We start from the raw sequence: 20761 nt of genomic DNA, 5'->3' as shown, positions 1-20761 counted from the left end.
ATATACATAAACGAATTTCTTATGATATGTATATATATATATACTTGGTTCTTAGTTCTTGAAATTAATTAATTATTTATTCACGGTTTACACCGACTTGGAACCTTAAATTCTTACATAAAAAAAAATCATAGCACAGTGTCAAATTATTATTTTAGTTTTGTCCAGTCTCTTTTTAGGCGGGACCAGATACATTATTTTTTTATGATTTATTTTATTTTTATGTTTAATTTATTGATTATTATGCTGTTTGAATTCCTACCTTAAGTGCCCCCCCTGAAGTTAAAAATCAACTTTTTTATAATTTCTAATTATAATTATTTGTGTATCAGAAAAGATGTGTGTGAAGGCATTAGGTACACTTAATTATAATTCCTAATTAAGTTACTTTTTTCATAACAACTCAGTGAACTACTTCAACGTAAATGTCCATACTTAGTAAAAAACGTTAAATAACCCTATTAGAGCCCTTTCAAAGTTAAACCGGAAGTTGACATTATAAATCAAAAATAGATTATCTTCTCTTGAATTGTCATTTCGCTGCTGACCATGACATCATCGAGAATAAAAAGACAATAATAACAGAGAAAATAGCAAGAAAATGGTAATTAAAATTAAGAACTTATAAAATCTTGTTTCAAGGCACCAGAGATGTAACAGTAAAGCCACAAGGAAGTTGAAGCACTTGAATAATCAGGTTGTCACAAATATAAACGTAAACAGATAAAACGACTGCTTGAGAAAAATTGAATTGTATCCGTTTGGTTTTCTTTGGTAGTTTTATTATAAAAACACTGTATATTAATTTGTATCAATTTTCGTACTACTGTGAAAGCAAATGGGTCTCACTAATTAGCGTCATGAAGCGACAAGAAGAATAATTTAGCGACAAGAAGAATAATTTAGCGACAAGAAAATAAATTTTGCGTTAAGATATCTAAATAATGATAATTTGAAACAAATAGATATAGAAACATGCATTAAAATGTGTGTGGTTTTATCTTAAATATACGAGAATTTTCAATATTTCATGATACCTATATGTCTCTGATGATACTGAGCGAAGAAAATAATGTTCTTATAACGAGTCGGCATGGTTAATATATCAAAGGTTCAAACCAAATTCTAATATTTTTATTTCACTAAAAAGGTCCATATATATATAAATATATATATAGGATGGCACATGGGATAATTGTTACAAATGTTCTGACAGATTGATACATACATTAAAATATATAATGTAATAAAATAATTTTTACTAAAAATTCATTAAAAGACTATATTGTACCTAGTGGTACTAAATCTAACAAACATTGGAACTTTATAAAACAGCAAATAATCAGCTGTAATTAATTGAATTATTCCATATTTTTTTTGTTTTAATAGCTAGTATTTAAACTTTTTTTGTCGCTAATTTTTTCTTCTTGTCGCTAATTAGTGAGACCGAAGCAAATAGTCCACAAATATGTTGGTCAAACTATCCCCCAACACAACTTTGACAATGAGATTAATCTACAGACATCAAATCAATCTGAGCAGTCTCTCTTTCAGTTCATCGAAGCATTTGCAATTTGTATAAATCAGCTGTGGAGAATGTGCTATAGCAAATACAATTAGATATGACATTCTAAACAAAATTAAAAATAAATTAAAAAATGCAGGCCTTCTAACATGAACATGTCTAATAAGTTAATCCAAATTCATGACCAGGTTAAACTGAAGAAATTGGTATTCTTTGTTTCTTAAGATAATATACAACATGTTTGGTGACAGGGTCTACAGAAAAAAGGCTTGGACATACTTGTATTGGAGATAGAATGATATGTATTGATATGGTCACATACCTTCCATTCAAATAAAAGTCTAGTGAGATATTGCATTTCTTTGTGTGTTTAAAATGTGGGTTATTTCAAGTGTATGTCTCACTCAATTAACATTCATTTCCTTGGTATGTATACTGCATGACATATTTGATGCTGAACACTTAGCTATTGTCAATCAATCAATCCAATTAAAGTATATGTATATTTTCAGAGTTGAGACATGGCTTACAGAACACTGGAACGGGAAGCAAGTTTTGGTATGATTACAATAGAAAATGGCATAATGAAACAGGCTTTATATTCAAATTGCATTTTGTATATAATTATCTAAACAAACATTTTGCAATGTGTTTTGAATGTCAATGAGACAGCATCCTACAGCAATATAACTAAAAACTAAAAAAGTGAACATTTGGTCTATCTATTCCATATAGACAAATACCATATGTCAAGCTTTAAATCACCTTTTGTCTAGGATTAAACTTTAAGGGAGACAGCAAACAAACAATAATACAATTCAAACAGACATCTAGAGATTATCATTCAGTCTTCAATAATAGACAAGTGTCAGAACTTTTATACAATGAACCATATGAATACCAAACTCTACAATTACATGAAGCATACATTTGTACTTGTGAAGTCTATTATAGTTAATGGAGATGGATCCAGATACTTTTTACAAAGTTATTTGCTTAAAAGGGGGTCGGTCAACTTAGGTCAGTTATCTTTCACTTGTACATATAAGATTTACATCCTGAACAGATCATAAGATGCAGATCCCATGGATATGCTGTTTATTTATCCTGAGAGAGATTATAAGCTCATCTTTACAAAGGAAATGTGAGCTTTTGCCATTACATGGCGTCCGTCGTCGTCGTAGTCAGCCATCAATTTCAAACATCTTCTCCTCTGAAACTACTAAACCAATTCCAACCAAACTTAAGCTGAATGATCCTTAGGGTATCTAAAATAAAGTTTGTGTTTTATTTTCTGTTTCGTCAAAAAACATGGCTAAAAATGGAACATAGGGGTAAAATGCAGTTTTTGGCTTATATCTCATTTTAAAGCATTTAGGGCAAATCTGACTAGGATAAAAATGTTCATTAGGTCAAGTTCTATCAGCCCTGAAATTTTCAGATGAATCTAACAACCCATTGTTGGAAATTTTGCGGTCGTTTATTGGTATGACGTTGGCGTCATCGTCGTCTGAAGACACATTGGTTTTCGCACTCTAACTTTAGTTTAAGTGAACGGATCTCTATGAAATTTTACCATAAGGTTCAATACCACAAAAGGAAGGTTGGGATTGATTTTGGGGGTTATGGTACCAACAGTTAAGGAATAAGGGGCCAAAAATAAGCATTTTTGTAACTTTCAGACATAACTTGTGTGTTAGTGTATGGATCTCTCTGACATTGTACCACAAGGTTTCATATCACAAAGGGAATGCTGGGATTGATATTGGGGTAATTGCCTCAAATTTTAGGAATAAGGGGCAAAAAACAAGCATTTTTCTAGTTTCATGATAATAACTTGTGTGTAAGTGTATGGATCTTTCTGAAATTGTACTACAAGGTTCCATCTCACAAAGGGAAAGCTGGAATTGAGTTTGGGGGTAATTGCCCAAAATGTTTAGGAATAAGGGGCCAAAAATAAGCATTTTTCTAGTTTCCAGACAATAACTTTAATTGTGTTCAAGTGTATGGATCTCTCTGAAATTGTACTGCAAGGTACCATACCACAAAGGGAAGGCTGGGATTGATTTTGGGGGTAATTGCCTCAAAATTTTAGGAATTAGGGGCCAAAAAGGGGAAAAAAACAAGCATTTTTCTAGTTTCATGACAATAACTTGTGTGTTAGTGTATGGATCTTTATGAAATTGTACTACAAGGTTCCATATCACAAAGGGAAAGCTGGGTTTGAGTTTGGGGGTAATTGCCCTAAACGTTTAGGAATTTGGGGTAAAAAAGGGGCCTAAAAACAAGCGTTTTTCTAGTTTCCAGACAATAACTTGTGTTCAAGTGTATGGATCTCTCTGAAATTGTACTGCAAGGTACCATACCACAAAGGGAAGGCTGGGATTGAGTTTGGGGGTGATGAATCACAAGGGGGTTCAAAATATTTGGGGGAGGGATTTTTTTTTCCTTTTTTTTTCTTTAAAATTTTCCGTTTTAAATTGGTTATTTCTGATTTATATATAAAGGCAAATAATAATGATATGGTTTGAATAGGTAAATTAGATTTTTTTTAAGTTCTTAGACCACATTCATTCTGTGTCAGAAACCTATGCTGTGTCAAATATTTAATCACAATCCAAATTCAGTGCTGTATCAAGCTTGAATGTTGTGTCCATACTTGCCCCAACTGTTCAGGGTTTGACGTCTGCGGTCGTATCAAGCTGCACCCCGCGGAGCATTTTATTGGTTATTATCTTGAATATTATTATAGATAAAGATAAACTGTAAACAGCAAAAATGTTCAGCAAAGTAAGTGCTACAAATAAGTTTTATATGACCAAAATTGTCCATTGTCCCCTTAAGGAGTTATTGCCCTTTAAAGACATTTTTTTCACAATTTGTTCATCTTGTTTGCTTTCTTTAAAAAATCTTCTCCTTTGAAACTGCTGAATCAATTTCAGCCAAATTTGGGCTGAATGAGTTTCAGAGTATCTAGTATAATTTTTTAATTTTATTTCCTTGTACGTCAATGCAAGAAACATAGCCACTATGGCTAAAATGGAACATAGGGGTAAAATGCATTTAGCTTTTGAGGAAAATATGACAGATACAAAGAACATTTAAATGGCATTTTTAAGCCACTCATTAATATATATTGAAAAGCAAAAATAATCATTGATGAAAGATTTAAGCAAAAAATTACAGGTGAGCGATTCAGGCTCTTGAGAGCCTCTTGTTCTAAACATTTTAGAAAAAATGAAGCTTTAATCTATTGAAAGAATGATTTTTTATTTGTACAATTTTTTTATAAAATGTCTGTAATTGGAACACAACACATGATAGATACATATATATGTGTTTATGTATTGTAACTTGTCTTAACTGAATCCTATGATGTCTGAAAATTTTGTCCAGATTAGACACATATTATGTTTAGTACAGGCTGTTGTGTATGTAAACTTTACATACATGTATGTGAAATAATGAATGATTCTCTTCTGTTTGTTCTGATACAAGAGGTTAATTTGCACAGGTTTCTGTTTTATGACAAGTTCTGTTTAGAAAAGTTCACTGTTAGGGTTGATTTTTCAAACCATGAAACTTTACACTCACCAATATACAAAATGATATAGCTACATTGTATAGACTAAAAGTATTTTTCACAGTACTACTGTTGTGTCATTGTATATGACATTGAAACTTACCTACACAAATTATCTTTGAACAAAAAATTGTAAAGATTAGACCGGTGCTTAGTTTAGTTTACTAAAAAGTTAAATTACTGAATAATATTCACTGTACATCAATATCCAAGAGATGATATGTGTACCATATTTACAAAACAAGAAATATACAAATCATGGCTGGTTAATTTCATTTTGCATTTTTGTAGCTTACATTTTTTTTTTTTTTTTTTGTACATTACCAGATTCAACTGACAGTTTACTCCAAGAGAATTTTTTTTTTTTTGCAGCCTTTGGATCCACCTCCTCCTGTCTTGATGGTGTTCCGTTTACCATAAGTTCACAGTTTCAGGTCCCAAATAAGGTAAGATATTTGATCAATAGAAGTATATACCAAGGTTGGGCGGTAAATACCACCCCCGGTATTTACCAGTGGTATTTACCGGTATTTACCACCCTGGTCAATACTCCTCAAGTGGTCAATACTGGCAAATACTGGACAATTGAAATTTTCATGGTTCTTTTGACAGATTTTACTATCAATGTTAGTTAAATCTTAGTTGATAGGGGAAATTATTTTAACTTTATTCATATGGCATGATTCAGTTTATAAAAAGGATTGATATTGGTATGTTTTATCAATTATTAGCATGAATAATAACTTATTCAGTTCTTATGGGTAATGATATAACATAGTTTAGGTATGAATATAAAATTGCTATATCAGTTATTTCAACATGTATAAAATATGTATATTTTTTTCTTGAAAAGGTTTGATTTTAACAGGTAAATAGAATTACAGGTGACTAGATTATCAGGGCATTACCTATTAAATGGCAAGCAGGTGTCAAAAGTTTATTCAATATTACAACTGTCCCCTAATAAATGTTGACATAACAGGAAAAAAGTCATAAAAGTTATTTTTGAAGACTGTTTAAAACAATTATTTTATTCCTGACTATTCAACTGCATGATAAATATCTTCTAAAACTAAATCATGTAAATACAGAAAATGGAAATTTTGAAGGATCTATACTTTGGCTGCTGTTTTTCTTTTTCTTTAATTTTATTCTAATAATCACTGTCCATGATGTGTTCATGTATAATTTCAATTTATATAAGAAAAGATAACATTAAAAAAGTCTAATTTTGACTTGAAAACTTTCATATTTTCATGACTAACAGTTATTGAATGTAGGGCTAAATATCACAGGACAGAAAGTCACAATGCAATTTTGAAAGAACTATTTCTTTGATTAAGAAAAGACTAATTTTTAAGACATTGTTTTATTACATTTGCTGAAATTACTGTTAAGAAAACAAGCTGTCATAGTCTTTTTCTTGGCTGGCTTCATGGTACCAAGAAATATCCTTTGTAGGATTAATATTTAATAAATCTTCATTTAACCATGTTCATTATCAATCTCATAAACATTACAATGAATTCATTTCAAGGATTTTCCCTTACATATTTAAACACTTGTAAACTAATTAATTGTGAGTTTTTGTCCTTTACAATGTAGTAAATAAGTGACTTTCTGTCCTGTGAATATATTTGTCCATTTACCCTGTAGTTGACCAGGTAGGGACTGTATTTAATAGTAATATCTTATCAAAATTTCAATTGACCAGTATTTGCCAGTATTGACCAGTATTTGCCAGTATTTCCCGGTATTTACCGGTATTTACCGCTGGCCTGGTCAATACTAGTATTGACCGCTTTTTTGCCAACCTTGGTATATACAGAGATAAGTTATCTTTGGTTAAAGCTGATTACTTATAAGAGCTATTCTATTACAAAGAATGTAGGAGGTTAGAAAGGGAAACTTATTTTAGACATGGTTTGTAAGACAATTTATGGTTATATATTAATTTGATGTATGCAAAATTACATGTTAGTGGTTGGGGAATTCAAAGTCTGTTCCTTCCCTCCCACATGCATTTTTATGGAATAACCCTATTGCTGCCCTAATCATATTATATTGACTTAAGTAGATGGATTTTTTTAGCATTTTTAAGAGTAGAGTAAATAAAGTGACCCTTATCCAATGAGAATTATAGCAAAATCATGTAGAATCCCCCCCCCCCCCCCCTCCAAAAAAAAACGGTTTATCCCTTTGATTTCGATTTCAAATCTAGCAGTTTTGTAAATAAAAGTTAACCTAAAGCATATAAAGGGCAACATACAATCTCATACAATAGAAAGATGTCTTTACACTATGTTAATCTCTAAAAAGTTCTCAAAAAGTTGAGCAATTTAACAAGAAACTATGGAAGAACTACCATCAGCAAAAATGATCAACATCAATTTCCCCAAACAACAAGTTTATTTCTAAGTAGCTGATTGAGCTGTATCAATCAAATTGGTATTCTGATACCAAATCCTATCTCCTCAGTCAACAATGAAAACAAAAAACAGGAACAGAATCCAACTAGCAAACCTTTATGTATCCATCAAAATGGTATTATGACACCTATTCTAATCTCCTTAGAAAACAATGGAAACAGAACAGTAGTAGGAACTAGCTATCCTGTAATATCAAAGGTCTCCCATCAATAAAAATTATCAACACCAAAGGTCTCCCATCAATAAAAATTATCAACACCAAAGATCTGCCATCAATAAAAACTATTAACACCAAAGGTCTGCCATCATTAAACATTATCAACACCAAAGGTCTGCCATCAATAAACATTATCAACACCAAAGGTCTGCCATCAATAAACATTATCAACACCCAACGATCTGTCATCAATGAAAACTATCAACACCAAAGATCTGCCATCAATAAACATTATCAACACCAAAGATCTGCCATCAATAAACATTATCAACACCAAAGGTCTGCCATCAATAAACATTATCAACACCAAAGGTCTGCCATCAATAAACATTATCAACACCAAAGGTCTGCCATCACTAAACATAATCAACACCCAACGATCTGTCATCCATTAAAACTATCAACACCAAAGGTCTGCCATCAATAAACATTATCAACACCAAAGGTCTGCCATCAATAAACATTATCAACAATAAAGGTCTGCCATCAATAAAAACTATCAACACCAAAGGTCTGCCATCAATAAACATTATCAACACCAAAGATCTGTCATCAATAAACAATATCAACACCAAAGATCTGTCATCAATAAACACTATCAACACCAAAGATCAGCCATCAATAAACACTATCAACACCAAAGATCAGCCATCAATAAACACTATCAACACCAAAGATCTGTCATCAATAAACATTATCAACACCAAAGATCAGCCATCAATAAACATTATCAACACCAAAGATCTGTCATCAATAAACACTATCAACACTAAAGATCTGCCATCAATAAACATTATCAACACCAAAGATCTGCCATCAATAAACATTATCAACACCAAAGATCAGCCATCAATAAACACTATCAACACCAAAGATCTGTCATCAATAAACACTATCAACACCAAAGATCAGCCATCAATAAACATTATCAACACCAAAGATCAGCCATCAATAAATACTATCAACACCAAAGATCAGCCATCAATAAACACTATCAATACCAAAGATCTGCCATCAATAAACAATATCAACACCAAAGATCTGTCATCAATAAACATTATCATCACCAGAGGCCTGCCAGTGTTCTCCCCAGGGCCTTTTAGCATCATGGTAATGTGATGCTATCTGAAATTAGTTTCTTATAGATAGTGTTATGGATGGTATTTCATAATTTCCTGTTTACCAGGATGATATAAGAAATTTCTGAGGAGAACACTGTCTGCCATCAACAAAACTGATTATCACCTAAGGTCTGCCATCAATAAAAATTATCAACATTAAAGATCTGCCATCGACAAAAATTATCAACACCAATTTTTCTCAACAACTCATTGGAATGTACAAATGTATCAGACATAAACAATATACATTCCATTTTGAAGATTGACTGTCTTTGTATTAAGTACTCCATATATCATAAAGCCTTTCATTATTCAAAGTGAAAAAAGTTTTAGAAAGTATTTACTTTTTCAGGTTAGGTTACAGGCAGATTTTCTGAGAAGTCCAAAACATGCCAGGGAAGAGGTAAGTCAGTCTGTAATTATAACTTATTATAACATATTTTTTATTTTTTTCGTCCACCATTGAAATATTTGTAAGAACCACGAATCGGAGGCGGTATTCATGCCAAGTGGATCACCTATGACAGAAATCTGTATTCTTATGATAATAACTACAGACACACGAATGGAAGAGCTGGCAGAAGAATAATGATTCCAAAAGTAAAAATTACTCATTCCACCTGCATTAACAGACTTTTGGTTAGATCTCATTGCTAAATGTATATATTTTTATGTAAATGCATTGTTTAATTTATTGATCAAAGTTGCTTAACTTTGTTAAATTTATATATCTTTTTAATGAGAAACAATGAATTTCATAAACATGATTAATAGAATAGTTTTTTGATTGGATTTTAATTGATATTTGATACTTTCTTTTCCTTTTTGCGATATAATTAGTTGGTAGTACTAGTTTCTGAAAAGAGGAAAAAATATAATTGTTTAAATATAAATGATTATTTAAGACATAAACTGAAACAACTGTTACTTTAATTGTATTACCAGGTATGAATATAAAAAATAGATATTATATGGATGGATACATATGGCTCTTTATATTATGGTAAAAACCTTGAAGTGCCTTGAGTGAACGAGCACTTCTCTTTTAAGTCTCACCACTTCTCCCTATCATTGTCAAAAATAGAAGTCTCTTCTCTTATGTTTCTGAAGTAGTGTTAGGCCTGTTAAGGTTTGTGTATCTTTTAAACTTGTAAATGCAATTGCACTTACTTTTGATTAAAAACCACCGTTTTGCTTAAACATAGTGATAACTTAATAATATTTTTCAGTATAACTTTGAGATTGAAGAAGGTGTTATGAAATGGGCCGAAGAAAGGGAAAGAGCAATTGAGAGAGAACGCCAGATACAAGCACAAAAAAGACTTGAGGAAGAGATCCAAGCTGGGAAAGTTAACAGTTGCCCAATAAGAATAACACAGGAGGAATCAGATTCTGAACCAGAAGATGAATGGCTGAAAAGTAAATCTCAGAATACTAGTTTCCCAGGAGATCCACAAAATACTGCACGTGAAAAACCAAAACCTCCACCTCGTCCTCCTCAACCAAGAGGTCCTGTGATAAGTAATGGTATTTTGACACCAATTCCTATCTCCTCAGCAAACAATGAAAAAACAGTGTCAGGAACTAGTAAACCTGTAGATGTAACCCTATTTGAAACAGAAGATAATCCTTTTGATATGTTTGAAAGACAGACTTTGAACGATTTAGAGGAGTTGAAAAATGTGTTCCAATGTACAAATCAAACGACTAGTGTCACTAGTACGGAACCACTTGATGATACACAGCAAACCTTCAGAAATACAAGCTCACAATTCATTGGAAATGGACAAAATGCTGTAACAGGGAATTCACAAATGTCTGGAGATAATTATGAAAATATTCATTTTAGTAACGGTCAAGGTCCCAATGGAAGATGTGTTTCCAGTGGTGCTAATATAAACAATGCATTTAGCAGCAGTCCCGAGCCTACTGATAATGCTGGAGATTATGTAACACTAAAAACCGAACCTGAGCATCCAAATAAAACATCCCAAATGGACTTGAATAAATTACCCCCAGTTCCTCCTCGGAGATTTTTAGTCAGCAATGATCCCCTCCCACCAATAAATTATCAAAGTGATAGAAGTGCAATAGCTAATCAACCCCTACAACAAATGACTGTCAATAGTACAAATTATGGAAATTTCAATTCTGTAGAACCTAATCCATTTGCATTAGACACATTTACAAACGCTCATGCAACTGAATATGAAAACACAAATAAACCATACTTCAAACCATTAGATTCTGATATTCCTAGTTATGAAAATATTGACATTCAAAGTGAAAGAGTTGTGTTTAGTAAGAAAAGTGAATCTTCGCTATCACATGAGTCATTATTAAAGACTGCATCAAAAACAAATGCATCTAGTTATGTAAATGTTGCTCCCGCAGCGCCATTTAATGACAGTTCAATACGAAATGCCAAAAGTTCACCGGATATTGTCAAAACCGTGAATGGTGTGGAAAATTCTAGTGAAGTGTTTGATAGAGCACCATTTCCACTGTCAAAATCTCCACCATACAGACCTTCATCACAACAGGTTGGTACTACATATCATGCCATTGTATAAAAAAATCTTCCTTTATGATGAATGTGGTTTTCTTTTCTATGCTAGTAGCTAACTTTGATAAAATAAAGATGAGTAGAAATACTACGGAAGCCTTTTAGGGCCATGCTAATGTCTTGATTTTATGAAATAGAAAGTTAAATTTTTTAAGCATCCTCATTTTTTTTATAATTTAACGTACAAGTGTATAGAATTTTTTCTTTTTTTAAGTAAAACGTTATTTTTTAGGATCTTGTAAAACAAAATTTATATGTTGACTTGCCAGTAAGTACTCATATATCTCTGATCTATCTGATTATAGGATTGTTTTCTACTCTAGATCCTTAAAGATTTATTTTATTTCTTAAAAGATCAAAATTACAGAAAAAAGAAACCAAAGTCTGTACAGTCAAAGGAAATGAATGTTCAATAAAAACTATTTTTAATCACCTGTATTTTTCAAGTGAAGTCAAAAATACATGTTCATTATGCATGTTATGTGCTATAAAAAAAAATTCATCAAATTTCATTATGCATGTATGGCTGCTTTAGTAAAGATCTTATGACCAACAGATGAATTCAAATGACAATTTTTAAACCAATGAAATAGTCTATTTGCCAATTACGTACTTCACCTGGTAATTAGAGATCCGTTTGTACAATTATTTCCTTTAGAAGGGACATAAATTTACATTGATGATGTAGAGCTAGAGGACAGTGCAAATTTATTTGTGCTTTAATTTATGTGTGTAATCTTAAGTTTTCCAAATATTTTATTTTTATTATTTACATTCAATCTTTTATTAAGATAAATGTTTTTAGTTATTTTTCATTAAAATTGGTTAAAATGCCTATATATCCATTCAAATTATCAGGCTTTGCATTGGTAGTAGCCCATTTTGTCCAGCTCAGAATCAGTCTACAATTGACAAAGGGAGACAACTCTGTTAAACGTGTGTAATAACAGTAGTTGGTGAATTGACTATTAAGGTGGATGGGGTGTCTTCCTCCATCTTGGATTTTGAAATACCAGAAAATAATCGGTCTAGACCTTTAATAAAATGTGCAAATTTTGAGAGTAGTGGGTAATTCATGTGTAAGAATTTTCATTCTAATATAGAAAATGACATGTTTTATTATATTTATGGTTGTATTTTACAAAAAACAGAATACTTTTGTTTGATTCAATTTTTTCCAACTTTGCCACATAAGGGGAGGCAACTCAAATGAAAGGGCAGATAATTCAGATAAAGTTACTTTTACAATAGAATGTGTTAGGAATTTATCTATTTTATTATGTAGCAAGAAAACGGGCCCGGTGACCCCATTTTTTCTTTTTCTTATCTGAAAGTATAATATTAGGGCTATCTACTCATATTTTATCTCAAATATCTATGGTGTAGTTTTCGTTTTATGGCAGAAAATTGCGTTTTCCATGCATAATCTATACAAAATCTGTTAATTTTGCACAACCTGTAGCGTGAAATTAAGCCCCGTGACCCATTCTTTTTATTATTTTTTTCAAAAAAGCATGATATAAACTACATTTTGGCAAATTATTAAAAAATTCTATGGATTATAATTTAGACACCCCATCTACCTTAAGACTGTTTTAAACATTGAAGTAACATCATTAAAATTACCACAAAATTGATAAAGGAGTAGAAAACTGTCTGTTTAATTAGAATCCTTCTACATTGTATATTATATCCTAGAATAGTTCTGTACTAATTAGTATCCTTATTAACTTGTACTGTATCTAATGATGTCGTCATTGCACTATACCATGTATACATTATGTGTATTTCTTTGTTACATTACCTTCTTGGACAATTTCCAGAGATAAAAAATTTTTATGGACACAAATTGGACACCTTCCATCACATCTAACTTTTGCAGATTTGTTTACATTTTTTTAACATGTTGACCTTGATATTATAAAACATTTTTTGTATAAGTGACTTAAGGAATGTGCATCGTACCGCCATATGTATCGATAGTCATTAATTACATGGCCATTGACCGTGTTAATGCAATGATTATGTGTAGAAACTGATGTTGACATTCTGGTGTTACTCTGGTCAAAAAGAATTGTTTCAACCTATTATTACAAAAATTTAGTTACAGGCCTACATCGTTAAAACTCATGTTTATATTTTCATTACATTGTGCTTACAAATAAAATGCATGTATATATATATATATATAAACAAGTATATCGGTGTTTTCATTTTTTTTTATTACTATATTTTGTGTACATGTATTTCATGTATTTGTAGTTTGTACCAAACAAAATTAATAATTTATCTCCTAGCTTTATTTGTATGAAACATTTTGTAAAAAGCATATTAGGAAATGTCTTTATTCACATCATTTTTGAACTACTAATAAAATTTAAAATGAGCATTGAGCAATGTTGAGGTTGATTGAAAAAGATTGTGGTAATGTATTTTGAAAGATGCGGGGACTGATATAGAGTAAAAGTGGATTTACATTTAGTCATTACTGAATTGTTTAAAGGAAAAATGTTTGGTTTTACTTAATAAACGTCATATACATTTGTAGCTTTGGCATGTTTGGTGAAGGATTTAAATGTTTAATATGCTAATCATGTAGTTTAGTTAACAAAATAATAGTATAATCATATAATATGCTAAATTCATTGAACATAATAAGTCGCATACATATTCAAATGTAGAATATTTATTTACATGTACAATGTATTTACATTTTATTTACATGTACAATGTATTTACATTTTATTTACATGTACAATGTATTTACATTTTATTTACATGCATGTATTTTTGTGTATTTAAATAATCAGCTAAGTTCTTTTTACTTGGGTATACATACATGACATATAGTGATCTTGACAATATTACATATGAATACATATGGAAAATCATTTTAAGAACCACAAACATGACAACCAAATATGTTACTTACACCTTTTTACCAAAATCAATATGGCATTCAACATTTCTTGTTTTTCCAATCATCTCTATTTTTGATGTAGACCAAATAAGGTTATTCTTCACATCAGATAACATGTATACATGTATTAGGCTGAGTAATACTCATAAAACCTGTTTTTTTGCCAATCTTTATTTGATAAAGCCAGATAAGCTTTGAAATAGAAATGCAGAACCTTATTTTTGGAAGGAGGACTCTTGTTTTAACTTCCCTCTTTTATTTTTGTAGCATAAAGTTCCTAACATGATCTATTGGCTAAGATTCCAACCCATTTGTATATCAAGTATAGTAAACAATATTCATGTGTAATGATTTCTCTATATTTTTCAGTCATGGAACAAATACTCTCCCCTTCCTTCCCCATCAGGAGCATCAAACAACAGTAGTAGTACAAGTGACTTCGCTAGTCCATCCGAGGTGGATCCATATCTTAAACTCACCCCTGAGCTTCAGGGGGTTGTCAATAATCTAGTCGGTATGGGATTCTCTCGACCCAGAGTTGCTCGGGCTGTTGAAAATTTTGGCTGTGACGAAAAAGAGGTAAGAAAAGTTTACTTTTAATGTGGTACTGTAGTAATATAATATTTTGTAGGTTACTTACATATTGTACATATATCAATCTTAAGTATTGTAATTATTAAAAAGGCACATCTATGGATTTACAATGCATGCATATGCTAATGTAACAAGAGCCAGAAGTGAGAGAGAATATTTCAATATGTTTGCATTAAAAAGTTGTGTCTTTTGAAATAATTTCTGACCAGTCTGGTCTGTATTGAGGATGCTTTCAGTTTGTTTCTTGAGAAATAAATTTTCGATGTCTTTGAATTTCTTAGCTTATGAATGAAAAATTGCCATTGCATCAATTTGATAAAAATGAAAAAGTAATGATGACAAAAGCAACTGTTTGAACACTTGAGTAACAAGATATATATTTTGGAAGTTGTGAAAATCAAAGGGGTGTACGTAGGGGAAAGTGAATTCTTCAACCTAGTCACCCAATAGTTAGAAAACATACTATCAGGGTTCACCATAGTCTATACAATAGATTGTTGATAGTACATGCGTAATGAGAATTTAATAAATAGAGCATGACTTTATTTTTTTGTAGATTGTTGATCATTTATTCAGTGTAGATAAGATGACAGAAGTTGGTTATGATACATACCAAAGTGAATTGGCATTAGTTCTGCATAAAAATGATAAACAAAAGGTTCGTTATATGATACTATAATGTACATACATATATATGTTCACAAACAGCTTGACCTACTCTCAAGGACACTATGATTATGACACACACTTACTATAAGGATCACAGACTTAATATCCTATCTTTCATTACCTTTAATCCTATATCATGTCCCTGTCTAATCACAATTAAAAACCTCTCCCTTAAACAAACAATTTCATTATCATATTATCATTTAACTGTAAAATTAACCCTAACCTGGAAATATTAGGATTTCTTAAGTTAGAACATGTTCAGTTATAAATAAGAACTGGGAAATAACCAAATAAGAATGCTGGGTCATAATGTAAAACTGATTACAATGCAATGTGCAATAAAATTACATTCATACACATAAAGAATTAAATCACATAAAAATTTCAAATCATCATTGTCCTGACTAAGCTTTAATACTTATGTATGTTTATTATTTGTACAACTACAAACAAATCTACCTGCATAGTATGAGTCATAATAAACAAATTATAAATAGCACTGATGCAACACTATAAGTAGTCTATTCTAATTCCTTAGCCTTTTTATAATCTTATTATTTCATAGTACAGTCAAACCTGCTATACCATGTATAAAGTTCTTCTCAATTAAGTGATAACCTGTATTGTCAGGTCAGCCACAACTTGTCACGCTTGTAATACATATCCATTTTTAAACTCTATTCAAAAGTCACCTTTCTTTTATAAGATCAGTTTTCTGTATACATATTTAAATTAGTTAATACATGTATATAAATAAGGAGATGTGGTATGATTGCCAATGAGACAACTATCCACCCAAGTTCAAATGAAGTGGATGTAATAAACTATAGGCAACCCTACAGCCTTCAACAGTGAGAAAAACTCATACCATATAGTCAGCTATAAAAAGCTCTGACATGAAAAATATGAAACAATTCAATTTAGAAAAGTAACGGCCTAATTTATTACAAAACAATTTATGAAAAACAAATATGACAGACATGAACTAACAACCACCACTGAACTTCAGGCTCCTGACTTTGGACAGGCACATAAAGAGTGTGATGGGGTTAAACCTGTTTGTGAGCGCTCAACCCTCCTCTAACCTGAGACAGTGGTGTTACAGAACAACATAAGAACAAACTATAAAAATCAGTTGAAAATGGCTTCACTCATCAGATCGATACAAAGCAGAAAAACATTTTAACAAAAGCACAGACTGGACGTGGCAGGGTATTTATACATCCCTAATAACAAAAGACACAAAGTACAGATCTGAGAGTACTTCATTTTTCACAATTTATTCTCATTTTAGGCAGAAGCATACTTAAAGATATTCAAACAATTCCAGGAGTTGGGATTCAGTGGTGACAGAATAAAAGAAGCATTAGTTAAGTTTGAGAATGATGGTGACAAGGCTCTGGACTATCTTACCACTTAAATAATAAATATTGTTGTGAAACAAATTACCTATGTGATAGGAGCTGATAGAGGCATAATTGATATTTTTGACAGTATTTGTAAATGGGTAAAAGCATACGAACATGTGGATGTAAGTGCCGAAAGCTAGAAATGCAATCACTGGCAGATGAAGCTAAAATAGTATCAGTATTTATAACTTTTTAAAAAGTTTCAATACATAGAACCTTGCTGAGTAACTATTTATGGTATTTAATTTTCAACAACAAAACATGCATGTAAAAAGGGTATTTCACAAATTAAAACCTTATATTTTTATACTAATTTACTCATTTCTTAAAAACAATAACTGAAAATTTGTATAAATGAATGATTACTTTGTACATTTTGTAATTCTGATTATTTTTTATTAGTTTAACATTTGCTATAAATTCTCTGTATTCAGAGTCTAAAAACTTAAGAGTGATTTCATTGTTTGTTCTTCAAAATGAAGATAAACCTATCACATGTTTTTAGGAAATTCTTGACCAATCAAAACATTTGGTCTGAACTTTTATAAATACTTCCCAGCATGTTTCAGATTCTGAAACGGTTTATTACAGAGCAACCTATTTTTGTTTATTTTGAGCAATTTAGACTAAATCATATGTAACACTTGATGTCCAGTAGCCTGAACCCTGTTGAAACTTTTGAAAATGAATTTACTAGTGTATGAAACCAAGCAAATGTAGTTAGACCAATCAAAGTAAAGAATAAAGTTATTTTTCTTATGACTATTGCTGCAGAGTGCTGTTTTCCAGCAAGGAAAACATCTTCCTGCATAATTTAATGTCATAAATAGATTCATGAATCTGAAATTGAGTTTTTAAGAAAGGGCTATATTTATGGAATAGCCCTATTACCAGTGACAGAAAACACTTATATTAGCTGCATAACTGTGATCTTAATTTATTCCATTTGTATGTATTGTTTTGTTTGTTGAAGAATCCATTTATGTTTTGTGTAACTATGTTTTAATGTTATGTATATTAGGAATTAAAACAGGATGGGGTACCTGCCATGAAATTTGCCTTTAGCATTTAGATATCACTAAATGAATCAACCAGATTGTTATAGTATTATTATTCTAGTGTGCTAGGGGGTTAAACAGATATGTTTTATTAAAAGGTATTGCATTGTTGAACAGCTTTCATGATATTTAAAAGCTGGTAATGGAAGCAATTAGTTTTAAAAAGCTTGTTTAATCATTTGCATACTGTCATATTGTGATGTAAACAAAATTTTAATAATTTGACTGTTGTAATAATTCCCAGTGAATTTGATACTGATGTTGTGAAATGTAGCCCTCAACGATAACTTGTCTTTTGTAAAGCAAGCAGAAAGATTTATATGGCTTCTTTTAAAATTTCCCAAATATCTCCACCCTTTTATAGTAATTTACTTTTAAAAAATACAAATTTTAATACTGCATTTTGGGTTTATTTTGTATTGCTGGAAAACAACTAAATGCCCTTAGCCAGGATGTCTTTTAATATGTAGAAATTACGGAAAATTCAACAATTGAACTTGTATAAACTTGAAAAGAAGTTGTAAAAATAATGTTCAAACATATTTTTTACACTTACAGCATTGCCTAAATTTTCTTCTTTATTTTTTTAAATGTTTTTTTTTTTAATAATTAACGGCAAAGAAACCAATTGAAATAAACATGGACCTATCCCAACAATTAATTGCAATTTATCTGTTACTATAAAGCTACTTAAAGGGGCATTAGCTATGAGATGTAAAAAACATAAAAGTATGATTTTTTTTTTGTTCAATCATTAATGAAAGTGAAATGGTGAAATAATAATTCATTTTTAGCAGCCACTTTGGTTCAAATTGGTCAAAATAAGATCAGAAACATTACTTGCAAGTGAATAATTCGACCTCATTGAAACCATATTCATCTTACCTTCTATTTACTTAGCTAGAAATGGGTTATGCATGAGCTAAGCATGTCCAGCTGTTAAAAGGAAAAGAATGTCAGCATTGAAAGTGAAACAAGGATAAACCATTTGGTTGATTGAATCGATCCACAATAACTCATTCTCATACAGGTAAAAACGATGATTAACATATTTTTATAACCTATAATATGAAATCAAACAGACCTCTTACAATTCAATTGCACGAGTTCGCTATCTATTTATATCTATATGTTTATATTGGGTTATATGACCGTCGGCAGTCTTCGGAGGTCACCTTGATAGTTAATTAGATGGTGTCTAGACTAAAATACACACGAAATGCTGATACATATTATTGAGTACATGCATGGTAAATTGCTTATTTTAGACTTTTTATAATTTGGATACACATTTTAGTATGTTATAAATCAAATATGAGAATGTGAGTCAAATCGGTGAACACGAATTTGACAGCTACCGGTAATGCCCCTTTAATATTCCTTGTAGAATTGAACTGAAAGTTACAGTGAAACCAGCATTATTTTTATATTGTGATAGTCCAATATCACTTGAAAGAAGCTACATGAACAGTAGTTGAATATGTTACTATTGTCATTTTAAAGTGTTACCATATGATAAAAGGGTTTTTACACAGATACTTGTAAACATTATTTCATATACATTTTTTAATTGAAAAGCTTGTGCTGTATAATATTCAATTTTGGACACTATTGCAATAATCCTATATTATGTTCATGTGGGTTTTTTATTTAGTACTAAGTTATATAACATCAAATAAAAGTAGTAGTATGATCACTAGAAATGCATGATCACTAGACATGCAATGCAACACAGATGTTTTACATATCCAAACTAAATTACTATATGATATTTCATTATAAAACCTTGCTTTTAATGATATTGTGTTCATATTTTTTATTCGAGTGTAAGCTTATTTTTTTACCAATTTTGTTAAAAATGTGAAAGCATAGACTGGTGAAGTATTTTGTTTGTTTCATGCATGCAATTGTCAAATGATCTAATGATAATGTGTTGTTGTTTCTGGAAAGCAATGAATATATTTGACAATAGGTCCTGTGCATATTGAAATTGGCAGGAAATGTTACAAACAAACATATGTATGACAATTGATATAACTGTTATCTGTTCCTTTTAATCAGAGTAAAAAATCTGATATGTACTTAAATTTGTTTTCTTGCAATAATTTTGTACAAGAATACTGTGGATTCATATATTCATGGGTCATTAAATTTTGTCGAACCTGCGACTTTTGTTGCAGAAAGCTCGACATAGTGATAGTGATCCGCCGGCGGCGGCATTAGTAATTTCTTAAAAGCTTAATATTTCAGAAGGTAGAAGACCTGGATGCTTCATACTTTGTATATATATGCCTTATGATATGAATTTTCCGTCTGTCATATGTCCATTTTCCTTGACCTCATTTTCATGGTTCAGTGACTACTTAAAAAAAAAGTTAAGATTTTTTGTAATGTTAATTTCTCTCTTATTATGAGTAATAGGATAACTATATTTGGTATGTGCATACCTTACAAGGTCCTCATGTCTGTCAGACAGTTTTCACTTGACCTCGACCTCATTTCATGGATCAGTGAACAAGGTTAAGTTTTCGTGGTCAAGTCCATATCTCAGATACTATAAGCAATAGGTCTACTATATTTGGTGTATGTAATGATTGTAAGGTGTACATGTCCAACTGGCAGGTGTCATCTGACCTTGACCTCATTTTCATGGTTCGGTGTTAATAG

General features: G+C 31.0%; 1 protein-coding gene across 2 annotated transcripts; it reads left to right on the top strand.

Annotated features, from left to right (window-relative positions):
• Positions 1-524: 524 nt before the first annotated feature.
• LOC127734384 (uncharacterized) lies at positions 525-20175 on the top strand. Of its 2 annotated transcripts, XM_052244222.1 has the most exons (9): positions 525-604; positions 2038-2083; positions 5481-5554; positions 9228-9278; positions 10105-11418; positions 11674-11709; positions 14731-14940; positions 15512-15613; positions 16922-20175. In XM_052244222.1, exons 2-9 carry the CDS (start codon positions 2047-2049, stop codon positions 17045-17047), a joined length of 1950 nt encoding a protein of 649 aa, XP_052100182.1. In that variant the 5' UTR covers positions 525-604; positions 2038-2046; the 3' UTR covers positions 17048-20175. The 2 variants fall into 2 exon arrangements, with proteins under 2 accessions (XP_052100182.1, XP_052100183.1); XM_052244223.1 differs by lacking the exon at positions 11674-11709.
• Positions 20176-20761: the final 586 nt, after the last annotated feature.

The sequence above is a fragment of the Mytilus californianus genome, unplaced genomic scaffold (assembly GCF_021869535.1).
Source record: "Mytilus californianus isolate M0D057914Y unplaced genomic scaffold, xbMytCali1.0.p SCAF_3, whole genome shotgun sequence".
Lineage (NCBI taxonomy): Eukaryota > Metazoa > Mollusca > Bivalvia > Mytilida > Mytilidae > Mytilus > Mytilus californianus.
The sequence above is the reverse complement of the archived record's forward strand: the minus strand, read 5'-3'. Positions and strand labels throughout refer to the sequence as shown.